Source organism: Heterodontus francisci, chromosome 40 (genome assembly GCF_036365525.1).
Source record: "Heterodontus francisci isolate sHetFra1 chromosome 40, sHetFra1.hap1, whole genome shotgun sequence".
NCBI lineage: Eukaryota > Metazoa > Chordata > Chondrichthyes > Heterodontiformes > Heterodontidae > Heterodontus > Heterodontus francisci.
This window is the reverse complement of record NC_090410.1, coordinates 7,495,284-7,509,037: the sequence shown is the minus strand read 5'-3', so window position 1 is coordinate 7,509,037 and position 13,754 is coordinate 7,495,284. Positions and strand designations below refer to the sequence as shown.

The window sequence follows — 13,754 nt, the reverse complement described above, 5'->3', positions numbered from 1 at the left end:
AACTTTAAAATGCCGTGTGTTACTTCATTAAATTCAGCATTAGAACAAGTGACACGAGGTTCACAATTTGCACTCAATGCAATGAAGCAGCCCGAGGGGGTTTCACAAAGGGCGGTAGCAGGCACCAGCCAGGAGGTTGGGGAAGGTGGGCTGGGGCATAGGGAATTAAGGTTCTCAGGAGGTTTTATTGAAGGCGAGTAAGATGTAGCAAAGTGGAGAGGTTTAGGAATCCACAAGTGCAGGGGCCTGGTGAGTGAAGCCCTGCAACTGATGAAGGAGGGGGAGAGGGAGGGCAAATCAGCAAATAGTCTGAAGTTTTTGAGTGAAGGGTCCATGTTTGGGCGTTGTCCTGGAGTTGGTTGATAGGATGCGAATGGTGGTGTTGTGGGTGAGTAGAAGCTTGTGTAACGTGGAACTCAGCGGGCTGGTTAAAGGGGCACTTGGATAGTTGGTGGTGACACAGGGGAGGATGAGGTTTTCAGCAGTGGGAGGGTGGGAGTGAGCTGGGACAGAGCTGAAAAAAGAAGTCTTGGTGAGCTTTGAAGCCTTGAGCAGTCCTCCGATGTTGTTTAGTGTTGTGATCAACCTGAGTGGGAAGGGGAAGAAAACCGGGGCATGAGGCAGAGTTTCTGACAGACTGTGTGATTTCAGCCTTGCTAGTTGCATAGACTGTAGATTCCAGGGTGTTATGTAGAGATAAAGCTGTTTTTCTTTGCCGTTGACCCTATATTTACAGATAAAATTGCTGAAAGGGTTCATGTAAATAAGGAATAGCAGGCGTCCATAAATAAGACACTGCAGGAGTAGGTGGAGGAAGAAGTCTTTACAGGAGCTGTGCTGACTACATGAAATGGTGCCATGTAGATGAACCATGGGGAAGGAGCCGTGGAGAAGGAGAGAGTGGTCGATGGTATTGAGAGGTCCAACGAGAAATAAAGTGCCGAGTCGCAGCTTTGCTGCCGTGAGTGGACAGAAGTCAGACTGAAGGGAATTTCAAACGGGATATTTTGGCAGAGGTGCAGTGGAGGTGGTTTTTCAATGAGACTTGAGAAAGTGAAGGTTAGAAATGGAGCAGCAAATGGGAAGACTCGATGGTGGGGTTTTTTAAAGGGAGCGGTGTGATGGTGTCAGTTTGGAAGATGGGTTAACTGGCTAAATCAAGAGACTAGTTCATGATTTTTCTAAGTTAGGCTGAAGAGCGATGGGCGAATGGCCAGGAGGTGGTGAGGTCGCTGAGTAGATGGGCTCAATTTTGGAGATGGAGAGCTCAAAGATTTTTATTTTAAGAGTCGAGGATGCAGGTAGTGGTAGTTCTTCGCTGGGTGCAATGTTTTGGCCTAGTGAAGCCTCGTTTACTTGAGTTACCGCCTCAGGTGCATAAGGAGAATAATGACCAGGAGCTGACCACATTGTCCTCTGAGCAGCAAGCGAGCATTCGTGTTGCATGTTGAAGCACCTCAATTGTTTTTCTGCGTTAAAGGTGCTATATAAATGCAAGTGGACATGATTGTAAACCGAACTGTGCACAAGCAATCTCAATGGCAGCAAAGCTTGCAAGTTAAAGGAAGATTTTCTGAAAGCTTTAGGCCACAAAGAGTAGGCATTAACTGGAAGGTTGTGGCCATTTTAACAAAACGAGACTTGCACTTGTCTAGCGCTCTTTATCACATTTCTCTGAAACACCTTGACATTTCTCACAATTAATTTGAGGTGCAGTGATCATCATGTGGGCAAACAGTGGCCATTTTGCACATGGCAAGATCCAACAGAACCATTAAGATAGATAACCAGCTAATCTGTTTTTGGTGGTGGTGACCAAAGGAGGGATGTCGGTCAAGACACATGGAATGGCTCTGTGCTCTTCCTTGAATCATACCATGGGGCCTTTTGCATCTTCCTGAACCAAGTAGGCAAAAGGGGCCTCAGTTTGTCGTTGCCTTACCTTACCTCCCAACAATGCTGTAGCAGAACGTCAGCCTAAAATAAATGCTCAGGTCCCAGACTGGGGCAAAACCACCTGGCTCAGCGATGAATGGAACTATCTGAGCCAAGCTGACACTAAATTTCGACCCCAGGGTAGAAGCTCTGGTTTCCCCTCGGGCATCCTGGTTTTTACATTTGTGATTCTATGATGGTATGGGTTTAAGACTAAGAAAATTGCAGCGTGATTGGTCTCGGTGCCTGCAGACTGAAATGTAACTTAGTCTGTTGATTTTCATTTTTTTTTTGCTTCTTTTTCCTTCCTCAGGCGCCGTTCCTCTTCCTCTTCCAGATCCTCCAGATCCCGGTCAGACTCTCGCAACCAGCGTTCCCGTGGGCACCGCCGGTCAAGCCGGTACTCTCGCTCCCGCTCCCGCTCGCGCAACAGACATTACTCCGGGTCCCATGGGCGGTACAGCAGAGGGGGCTCCCGAGATGGGCGTCGCTGCTCGCGCTCGCAGTCTCGATCGGCCGACAGGACGCGTTACATCAGCTCTCGCAGCCGCGGCAGACGATCCAGGTATGCAGTCAGGTCCACAGTTAAACTGGTGAAACAACGACAATTATAGCCCTCAGGAAAGATTGAACAGGCTGTGGCTCTTTTCTCGAGAAATAGAGGCTGAGAGATGGCCTGGTAGAGGCCTTTAATATTATAAAAGGGTTTGATAGGGTGGACGTAGGAAAATGTTTCCTCTCATTGGGAAAGACCAAAATTGGTTGCTATAAGATAGTCACTAATAAATCCAATAGGAAATTCAGAAGAAACTTCTTTAATCAGGCAAGCAACATCTTAATTTTAAAATTCTTATCCTTGTTTTCAAATCCCTCCATGGCCTTGCCCCTCCCTATCTCTATAATCTCCTGCAGCCTCACAACCCTCCAAGATATCTGCGCTCCTCTAATTCTGGCCTCTTGTGCATCCCTGATTTTCAGCACTGCGTCTTTGGCAGCCATGCCTTCAGCTGCCTGGGCCCTAAGCTCTGGAATTCCTTCCCTAAATCTCTCTGCCTCGCTACCTCACTTTCCTCCTTTAAGGTGCTCCTTAAAACCTGCTTCTTTGACCAAGCTTTTGGTCACCTGTCCTCATATCTCCTTACACGGCTCCTGTGAAGCACCCTGGGACCTTTTATTACATTAAAGATGCTATCTAAATATAAGTTTCTGTTGCAGGAATGGGTAGAATGTGGAGCTTGCTCCCACAAGAAATGGTTGGGGCAAATAGCACAGATGCTTCTAAGGAGATGCTAGATATAAGGGAGAAAGGATAAACTGATAGGGTGAGATGAAGAAGGGTGGGAGGAGGCTTGAGTGGAGTAGAAACACTGGCATAGTTGGTCCGAAGGGCCAGTTTCTGTGCTGTACATTCTATGCAACTAGAACTTGAGTTTATATAGCACCTTTTTAGGCAGTGAAATGTCCCAAGGCGCTTCATAAAGGCGTGAGGATAAAAGAAAGAAAGAAATGGATAGAAAGGGAGAGTTGGAGGAGAGACCAAAATCTGGGATGGATTTCAATGTGGATCTTAAATGAGGAGGGATGAATGGAGTAGTTTAGTGAGTGCATTCCAGATTGTGGGACTCAGACAGCCAGCAGGGATGAGGCGGAAGGAGGGGTTGATGCATTGGAGCCGGAGTCAAAGAAGTGGTGAGTTAGGATGAGGGGAGTTGTCGGGCCAGGGAGGGGCGAGGCCATGCAAGGATAAGAACATTACATTTGAGGCATTGGAGAACTGGTGATGTGTTTATAACTAGCATATGCTGGAACGTTCTGGTCAGGAGATGGCCAGGCATACCTCTGATGCAGAGGCGTGGTCAGCTGTACTGCCGACACTTGCTGTCTAGTTTCACTTATGAAGAATGCGAAGGGGAAGCTAGATAAATAAATGAGAGAGAAAGGGTTAGAAGGCTATGCTGATAGGGTGAAGTAAAGAGAGCTGGGAGGAGGCTTGTGTGAAGCATTAATGCTGGCATTGACCAGTTGGGCCAAATGACCTGTTTCTGAGCTGTGAATTCTCTGCAATGCTCCTATGAGGTACACGAGGCAGGCAACACTGTGGTATCGTACCCAGCATTACTGGGAGACAGTAGTGTGTAGTGGTAATGCCACTGAACTAGTAATCTAGAGGCTCGTGCTAATGCCCTGAGGACATGGGTTCAAACCCCACCACGGCAGCTGGTGGAATTTAAATTCAATTAATAAAAATCTGGAACTGAAAGCTAGTCTCAGTAATGGTGCGATGAAGCTATCATTGATTGTCGTATTTAAAAAAAAAACACATCTGGTTCACTAATGTCCTTTAGGGAAGGAAATCTGCCATCCTTACCTGGTCTGGCCTACATGTGACTCCAGACCCACAGCAATGTGGTTGACTCTTAACTGCCCTCTGAAATAGCCTAACAAGCCACTCAGTTGTCAAGGGCAGTTAGGGATGAACGACAAATGCTGGCCTTGCCAGCGACACCCACATTCCATCAAAGAATTAAAAAAACTAGTGCCTTCAGGAGAGGAGGGGAGAAAGTTACAGAGGTGAGAGGGGGGCGTACTTTACCCCTTCTTCATACTGTTAATGCATCTTTCCTTCCTATTTAAGGTCAAGGAGTCATTCGCGCTCAGATGACCGTTACCGCCGGAGCAGCAGGACAGGCTACAGCTCAAGCCGACGCAGGAACAGCAGCAGTCGGAGCAGCAGCGACAGCCTGAGCGGTTCTCAGAGCCAAAGCAAATCTCTGTCCCCCGTCAAAGAGAGCCTGGGGAAAGTAGCTGCTTCACCTGCCATGGGCGAAAAACTGAAAAAGTGAGAATGACTTTGAACTGCTCGTTCTTTTGGTTTAGGCTGCTGCGCGTCACTTTGTGAGTGGGTTTGGGCACGCCTCGGCCAAGGGAAAGGCGCCGATGTCCCTCCACTGTCCTGTTTTAATTGTAATTTGTTCCTCTGCATCCCACCCCAGCTCCCACTGCCTCCACGATACAGCAGCAACTTGCAGACTCCTAAACCATTTGGCTGGTTCTGGGGTGAGGCAAGGAGGAATAACCTGATTCCACCCAAAAGGCTGCGCTGAATTCTCCCCATTAGAATTGTGTGGGGTAAGGGCTGACTCACCTTGGAGATTGGGAACAAAGTGATGTGGGGCTATGAAGTGACTGCATTTGAGGGCGAGCTGAGGTACACCTCGGGGTGGGGGGGGGCTCGGGTGCATTTGAGAGGGATGCCCCCACTTCCAAAGAGAGAATGTTGCCCCTTTCTAAATTTAAAAATAGTTACTATTAACTTCTGTGAAGGAGTCACTGAGCCTCAGAAAACTGAGTTGTAGTGCACTCGCCCTTGTAACTATATCTCTACTGCTGTTAATCCAAATCTTACTTAATCTAGCTCAATAACTGCCATCTTTCAGATGAGATGTTGAACCGAGGTCCCATCTGTCCTCTCAGGTGGACATATAGGATTCTAGGGCGCGATCTCAAAAGAAGAGTAGTGGAGTTTTCCCCTGTGCCCTGGCTAATATTTATCTCTCAACCAACATTACTTAAAAAAAAAAATAAAGATTATCTGATCATTATCACACATGCTGTTTGTGGGATCTTGCTGTGTGCAAATTGACTATCATGCTTCCTACATTACAAAAGTACTTCATTGGCTGTAAAGTGCTTTGAGGAAATCCTGAGCTCATGAAAGTTGCGATACAAATACAGGTTTTTAAAAATTGTTGTCCTGCTTCTAATCAGTGACCTGTGTTGAACGAATTTCTGTATATCTCCGTGCGGATGGCCCTCACACCCCGCCCCCGCCCCCCCAGCCCTAACAATTTTCTGCCCTCCTCTCAAAGTATTGACTCTTACAGGCACTGTCCACTCCTTGCTCTCCTGCTCACTCTCTTCATGTGCAAGTCTGCATAGTGAGTACTGTCTGGCTATTTGACCAAAGAAGGCATCATAGTTAAACTGAATCCTGCCCTCATCTGACTACAGCAGCAGCTTGCATTTGTATAACACCTTTAATGTAGTAAAAAGACGTCCCAAGGCATTTCACTGGACCATTATCAGTCAAAATTTGGCACAAAATCACTTAGCAATATTAGGACAGGTGACCAGCTTGGTCAAAGAGGTAGATTTTAAGGAGTTCCTTAAACGAAGATAGCGAGGTATATGGAGGGAATTCGCGAGCTTATGGCTTAGGTAGCTAAAGGCACGGCTACAACACACTTTTCAGTAGTTTTCACCGGGTGGCGATCAGAAACATGGAAAGTAATTGATATTGTTCAGCACATTCTTGTGCATCTGTTGAAGGCTGTTCAGCGAACGCAACACAAATCAGCGATTGAACCTGGGATCTACTGGTCTGTATTGTTGCATTTCACAGCAAGTGGTAAATTTAGACGCCGAGCCATAGAGAGATGCTGGTTGAAATGCATCGTGTCGTCCTAGGCATGCTCTGAACTTTGCTCTCTCTTTTTCTCTTTCTCGTTCCAGGTCTGACACTCCTGTGGGTAAAGAATCCGGAGCTGCCAAAGTCAGTAAGAATTTTACCTCACCTCCGTTAAACACAGCCCCTCTGAAAACCTCACAGAAACACTTACGCAGCCTCAAGTAGTCTTTCAGCAACTTTTAGTCGCTTTTCTTTCTAACCTGAAATTGTCCTTGAGGCCGTGTTACCGGTAACACAAAACAGAATGCACATCAGTTTGGCAGCACCTTGCTCACACACTGAAAATGTTCCCTTTCTGTGTTCCTCAAATTGTGCTAAAATTTAAAGACAAAGACTTATCAAAGAGCCCAGCCTTGCTAGTTCTAATGTTTCATCTTTTCTGTGATTCTGTGAATGCTATAAAGTTACTGCAGATATATTTTAGAATTTGTTACAGGTTTTTCCGTTGTCAACTTAACTAGCTGTCATCTGCTGTGTAGGATGAACACATCCTGTCCAACTTCTATTCATTACAATTTTTGGTTGGCTTTTATTTCAATACATATTTTCCATTCATTTTTGCTATGTCAGCTGTCACGGTGTAGTTACAGTTTCTAGTCATTAGGGAGCATTGTGGAGTGAGTTTCTGAAATGTGCCTCAACTCTTCTCAACCATCTTATATATAAAAGATACTTGTATATGTCAGCTACGTGTGTGCAGTAGCAAAGGCAGTTTACCAGTCTTAACTGAATGGGATTTATAGTGTCACAGTGCAACTTGTTTTAGACTATTCACGTTACTGCAACAGTTGCAGTAAAATTTAGTCCTGAATTAGGCATTTGTCCTGAGTCGTACAGCCGAAGAATTCCCTCATGTTATATTCTGTCCTGTCTGACTCACGTACAAATAAGTACTTGAGGCAGTTTCAAGGAAATGGCCAACTCTTATAGAATCACACCCCACAGAGTTAACACCATCCGGCAAGGAGGAAGTGGGGTGGTGAAAATCTCATAGGTGATTGGAGTAAGATTGATAGGTATTCACTGGTTTTTAGAGGAGGTTTGAATGGCACGAGGGATTAAAACAGTAAAAAGCAGAATGGTGCACGAACCTCCCGACTGCTGTGTTCGAATAACTGTGTCGATTTCAGCAATAGGTGAGGTGAGGGTTTAAATAACCATGGGATCCTGGAACTTTACAGGTTCACTTTGATTTTGTATTATGTGACCACCTGTCGAACCCTGAGCTCCTAAAAGCAACTGTTTAAAAGAAGTGGTTTTCAAGCTTTTCTGTGTGAGATGAAAAACCCCTGCAAATAACGGACACCCTCCTGGGGAGACCCTGCAAGTTTTAACACTGTCCCTGTGGAACCCCCTTGTACATTTTCATGCTGTCTGAGCATTCTATGTTCTAATTTCTGTGACTTTGTTAGCCGCCAGTGAGAAACTGCTGTGGATAAGAAAGAACCAATGTTTTGTATAGCCAAAGTGCTTCGCAGCTGCTTAACAAACTAAATTACTTCTGAAGTATAGTCAGTGTTCTTCTGCTGGCAGATGAGACAGCCAATATGCACACATGTTAATGAGATAAATAACCAGTGTTTGGGTGAGAGATAAATGTTGACCAGGGCACCAGGAGAGCTCACCTACCCCAAGAATCGCCCCATAAAATCTTTTATATGCACCTGAACTGGCAATGGACCCTCAGTTTAACATCGCCCCTCATTTCTGGACTGAAGTCTCGGCCTAGACTAGCTGTGGCTCAGTGGGTAGCAGTCTTGCCTCTGAGTCAGAAGGTTGTGAGTTTGAATCCCGCTCCAAAGGCTTGATCATTTAATCTAGGCTTGACACTCCCAGCGCAGTACTGAGGGAGCACTGCACTGTCAGAGCGTCCGTTTTTTTGGGTGAGGCATTAAACCAAGGCCCCATCAACCCTCTTGAAGTGGATGTGAAAGATCTCATGGCACTATTTGGAAGAAGAGCAGGGGAGTTGTCCCTGGCATTCTAGCCCACAGCACTAAAACAGATGAACTAGTCATTATCACACTGATGTTTGTGGGATCTTGCTGTGTACAACTTGGCTGCTGCGTTTCCTACTTTACAACAGTGATTACACTTTTTTTTTAAAAGTATTTCATTGGCTGTAAAGATCTTTGGAACTTCCTGAGGTTGTGAAAGATGCTATATAGATGCAAGTCTCTTATATGCTGGGCTGGGGCTTAAAATCAACCTTTTGATTCAGGTGACCGTGCTAGCAGCTGAACTAAGTTGCCAGTAGTTACAATGGATATGCCTTTATTATAATATGGTAACTGAAATAACATACTGTCAAATCGACAAACTCGGGGGTTGGGAGTGGGGGAGAGAGAAAAAGTGAGTACAGAATTTTCGACACACTGTGTGTTACGTTGAGCCCCAGACAGCGAAATCTGGCCTCACGTCTGCCCTAGAAATGTCCTCCTGATTCTCAGTCTCAAAAACCCAAATGTGTTTAATTCCTCGTGGCCAGTTCTGCCTCTCTTGTAACTGTGACCAAATTGCCTTAGCAAAGCTCGCCTTCATTCACTGGTCACTGACATGAGATCGCCACATAAGAATCCTCACTGCAGCACTTAACACTGTTAATTCTGTGTGATCCAACGTCCAAAGCTTAACAAATTCAGTTCTGTCAATTTTTAATTACAATTTACTCCCAAAAGGTGAGAATGCACAACTGGTTGAATTGGTTCTTTTTTGATGTTGGCGTGACTGAGGCTTGGGGAACTGTTCTAATGTTCAACAGTAAGATTGCATCAAGCTTCTCAAGATTGCGTTGTGTCATGCCCTTGGGTTTAGCTGCTCGGGGATGAGTACCATGTGTTAACTTCCTGAAAGGCTAGATATTAAATGGAATATTTTTCCTGGTGCTGCAGTCGGCAGTCTTTACGTCAGTACTGTATGTTGTTTTCATGTTGTGGGAGGTTTTGCTGCACTGGGTTAGGAGTGGATCAACACTGCCCTCTAGCAGTGCTTTACAGCATGGTTTGCAGACCCTTTGGTATATTGTATTGCAGAGAACACAGTCAGATTGCTTCTGTCTTTAGTGAAGCATTGCTGCATGTATTTTGCGTAATATGTTTGCATTCTTCTAGGTTGCAGAGAACCCTTAAATGTAGCTTCAAATGGTGGAACTTTAATGTAAATCTCCCAGGTCTGTGTCGTTTTCTTACTTTCCCACAGGCTGATGATTGTTGACTGTCGACAAGGCAGTCGCTGTTTCCAGGGTGAAAAATGTGCACCATTCTGTCCTGTTCCCCTCGAGACGATGCTGCAGGTTTTTATACTGTCTGACCCCCTGGAATATTGGCCCCGGACCAATGTCACTTTTTTTTCTTTCAGCCGAAGCTGACGCCACAGGAGAAGCTGAAACTCCGCATGCAGAAGGCGCTGAATAAACAATGTAAGCATCTATATCCTGGTTTTTATATTTTAACCTTGCAGGATATTTTTTGTTAACTTTGTGTCCTTCCAAGGTGATGGATGTGGTAGTATATTGACTGAGCATCAACAAGTTCTCCCTGGTCTGGTACCAGTAGAGGTTTCATAAATAATAAAGTTTCCTCTACACTCTCCTATCAAATACTCCCAGGTCAGGAACAGCACGGGGTCAGATACAGAGTAAAGCTTCCTCTGTTTTGTGCAGCAGTGTGCCTCAGAAGAGCTCCCCAATTGCGCCATTGAGATTTTTCATGTACAGTTCCACAGGTACAAGCTGGTTCTCCAGTTGAAGCACCCAAGTGGTGCTATTCACATGTGACCTTGAACAGTGATGGCTGAGTGACTGTTCGTCTCTGAACAGCATCACCACCAAACCTGGTCAGGTCCTCGCCCAATGTCCACAATGAGGCTCAGCAGACAGCAATCTGGAGGAAAGTAACCCTAACTGTTCTCCCCTCCCTTCCCCCACCCATCCCCACACCCTGCCGCTGACCCCAGACTGGCTGACTCATTACAGACCAAGGAATGAGCCTGGTGTCTTCCTGTTCTACTAGGCTTAGTAACACAGTCAGCAGTGGCTCTGTCAAACAACCGCAGGAATGAAGAGCGGCTGCAGGAGAGGGATAAGGGAGGAGTGATCCTTTCCAACTCCAGGCATGCCCTGTATCCGCTGTGGGAGCTGTGACCCCCAGTGGGGTGTCTATGGAATAGCACGCAATCCTGCAGTAGTCTGGAGAGGTAGGAGGCGGTGGGTTAGGGAGAGTTGGAATCGATGCACAGGAGCGGGAATACTTGCGACTGCTTTAGACTCTGCAGTAAAGTAAACCTTGTTTTTTGCCTCCAGTTAAAGCAGACAAGAAGGCTGCACAGGAAAAACAACTGCAGCAAGAACAGGAACGACAGGTAATCTCCCAGTGCAACAGCAGCACTCAGACCATATGTATTATTGATGCAGATGAGGGGAATTTCGATATATTGGAACAGTAGGAGGCTATTCAGCCCCTTGAACCTTTCTGCCGTTCTGTTAGACCTGTAACTCAATTCCAATTAACCTTCCTTTATTTTACTTTTTCCAAAAATGTACTTTATTCATAAAATTTGTAAAAGTACGTCATGTAACAGTTCAAATTTGACATTACATAAAGTGCCATACAAATCAGCTGCTTTCAAATCAGTACATGAGATGCCTCACTACACTTGCTGTTACAGGTTATATTTACGATGTACATTTACATTTCGTTTTAATCATTCTCTGGTGCATGCAGCCAGAGGGGTTTTCCATGGATTCCAGCCCCCCGCTATACTGTGGCGGGAGGGCCTTACACAGTGGCCTTTCCCCATTGAGCCTTTGCGGCGGCTGCCCCAAGCTTTAGTGGGTCTCCAAGAATGTAGTGCTGGACCTGGGAATGAGCCAGTCTGCAACACTCAGTCGTTGAAAGCTCTTTGCACTGGAAGAGCTGCAAGTTTCAGGCAAACCAAAGAGTGTCTATCACCAAGTTGATGGTCCTCCAGCAGCAGTTGATATTTATCTCCGTGTGCATCCCTGGGAACAGCCCCGTAGAGCACAGAGTCCAGTGTTACAGAGCTGCTTGGGATGAACCTCGACAAAAACCACTGCATCACTTTGCAGACCTGCTTTGCAAAGGCACATTCCAGAAGGAGGCGACAGTCCCTTTAACCTGCCTTTGTTTCATATCCCTTGAAACTCTTAACTAACAAAAAAAAAATGTATTAAGCTCAGTCTTGGAAATTTCAATTGACCCTTCCCCGCCTCCCCCCACCCCCACCCACCACCCCAACATCCATAGCCTGCTCAGGAAAGTAACTTCTAGATTTCCACGAGCCTTTGTGTGAAAAAGTGCTTCCAGACTTCACTCCTAAATGGCCTGGCTCTAATATTATTATACTCTCTTTTTCCGGATTTACCCACAGGGGAAATATTTTCTCTGTATCAACCAGATTGAATCCCTTTGCCGTGTTAACTGCTGTCATTAGGTCATTGCCCAACCTTCTAAGCCCAAGGGACTACAAACCAAGCTTATGCAACCTGTCCTCATAATTTAACCCTTTCACGTCTGGTATCATTCTATTGTATTGGCGTTGTACTCCTTCCAAGACCAGTATATCTTTCCTGAGATGTGGTGCCCAGAACTGAAGGCAGTAATGCAGATGGGTCTCTGTAACTGAAGCATAACTTCCTTTTATATTCCATCCCCCTTGAGATAAAGGCCAACATTCCATTAGCCTTTTTGACTACTTGATTGACCGGTATTTAAAGGGTTGTAATCTTGTCATTTTATCCCGTGTGGGTAGTGCTCGGTCTAGATCAGGGTTCTGTCCTCATGGCTGTATAGCTGCATTCCCTGGGGGGTGCCTCCATAACAGTTACATTTTTGTTCCCATTCATTTCCACTTACCTCACATTGCAGATGCTAACAGACCCCGGTGCGCCGATCGTGGTTTATCCAGCAGTGAGCAACAGCCCCAACAAAATTCAACGAGTAGCAAATAAAACCACAAATGATGGGGCTGAGCTACCACACTTCTCACCCTGATTGTATTCCCCTTCCTTCTCATTCAACAGAACACATCATTGTGCGATTTTAGGGTTCTGTTTATTCTGAGCTGAACTTTCAACCACAACATCACCTGCATTTATATATAACTTACATTATCTATATGTTCAACATCACCTGGAGAGGGTGCAGAGGAGATTTACCAGAATGCTACCAGAGATGAGGGGATTTGATTACGTGGAGAGACTGGAGAAGCAGGTTGTTCTCCTTAAAGCCGAGAGCGTCAAAGGGAGAATTAATTGAGGTGTTCAAAATTATAATGTAGATTGGTCGAAACTTTCTACTAACAGGAGGAGGGTCGGTTACTAGAGGACACAGATTTAAGATCATTGACCAAAAACAGCCAGGGTGTGGAGATGAGAATATTTTTTGCACAGTGAATCGTTGTGATCTGGAATGCACTGCCTGAAAGGATGGTGGAAGCAGATTCAATATTAACTTTAACAAGGGTACTCGATAAATACTTGAACAGGAACAATTCATAGAGCTGTGAGCAATAAACTAATTGATAGCTGTTTCAGAGAGCAGGCACCTTGGAGTGAAAGGCCTCCTCCTGGGCTGTAAGGTTTTATGCTTTTTGTTTCTGGGCCAAATGCAGCTGCAGCTCAGTCCAGGTCCTGAACATTCTGAAACGCTTCCAGGACTGTATATTTATCCACCTTGTCCTGGGGTATAGTTCCATGCATGTTAGAGCATTGATATCTCTGACCTTGGTCAGGCTGTGTGGCAGGGGTTGGGGAGTCGTGAAAGTAGTTTGCGATTCAGAAGAAGAGTTTGGTGCAGACTTTATTCTTCAGGTTCATCCTCAGGCAGCTGGACAACTTGGCCACAGAGCAGGAGACAGTGTAGTTCTTAGGGTGGTCAAGCCAGATGTGGCAGTGAATCATCAGGCCAGCCTGCTGCCCTCATATTTGATGACATGGAGGTGCGGGGTGGGGGGGGCAAGGCAGGATATTAGGAGGCTATGAGGGACTTGATGAGGTCATTGAAGGCATAAACAAGGGCAGTGCTCATGTTAGCAATGACAGTGATAACAAGTGACAGACAGCAGAGGAGAGGGCATTGGGAGTTAGGGTGTCAGCAAGGGAGGGGTAACTTATTCCAGGGGCAGAATTAACATTAATGTGTTTTGATCAAGATATGGATGTTGAGAGAGAGGTTACTGCAGTCAGAGAAATTGGAGAAGAGAAAGCAAGATGGGAGAATTTAGTCCATGGTTAAAATCAAGATTGAGCAGATTGTATGAAGAGTCCGTGTCACCTGGAGAGTGTTGAATGAGTTGGGAGACCAAGAGAGGCATAGTGCATGGCAATGGAGAT

The 13,754-nt window shown here is 45.6% G+C and overlaps 1 protein-coding gene across 3 annotated transcripts in view; it reads left to right on the top strand.

Annotated features, from left to right (window-relative positions):
• The window catches only part of clasrp (CLK4-associating serine/arginine rich protein), a 41,747-nt gene that overhangs the window by 16,239 nt on the left and 11,754 nt on the right, over positions 1-13,754 (top strand). For 2 of the 3 annotated variants that reach the window (XM_068018960.1, XM_068018962.1), the window contains 5 exons: positions 2,249-2,500; positions 4,571-4,774; positions 6,448-6,487; positions 9,761-9,821; positions 10,704-10,762. In XM_068018960.1, coding sequence (XP_067875061.1) covers positions 2,249-2,500; positions 4,571-4,774; positions 6,448-6,487; positions 9,761-9,821; positions 10,704-10,762 — 616 coding nt within the window. Of the gene's footprint in view, positions 1-2,248; positions 2,501-4,570; positions 4,775-6,447; positions 6,492-9,760; positions 9,822-10,703; positions 10,763-13,754 lie in introns of all 3 variants that reach the window. The other variant, XR_010969803.1, reaches the window with a different exon arrangement.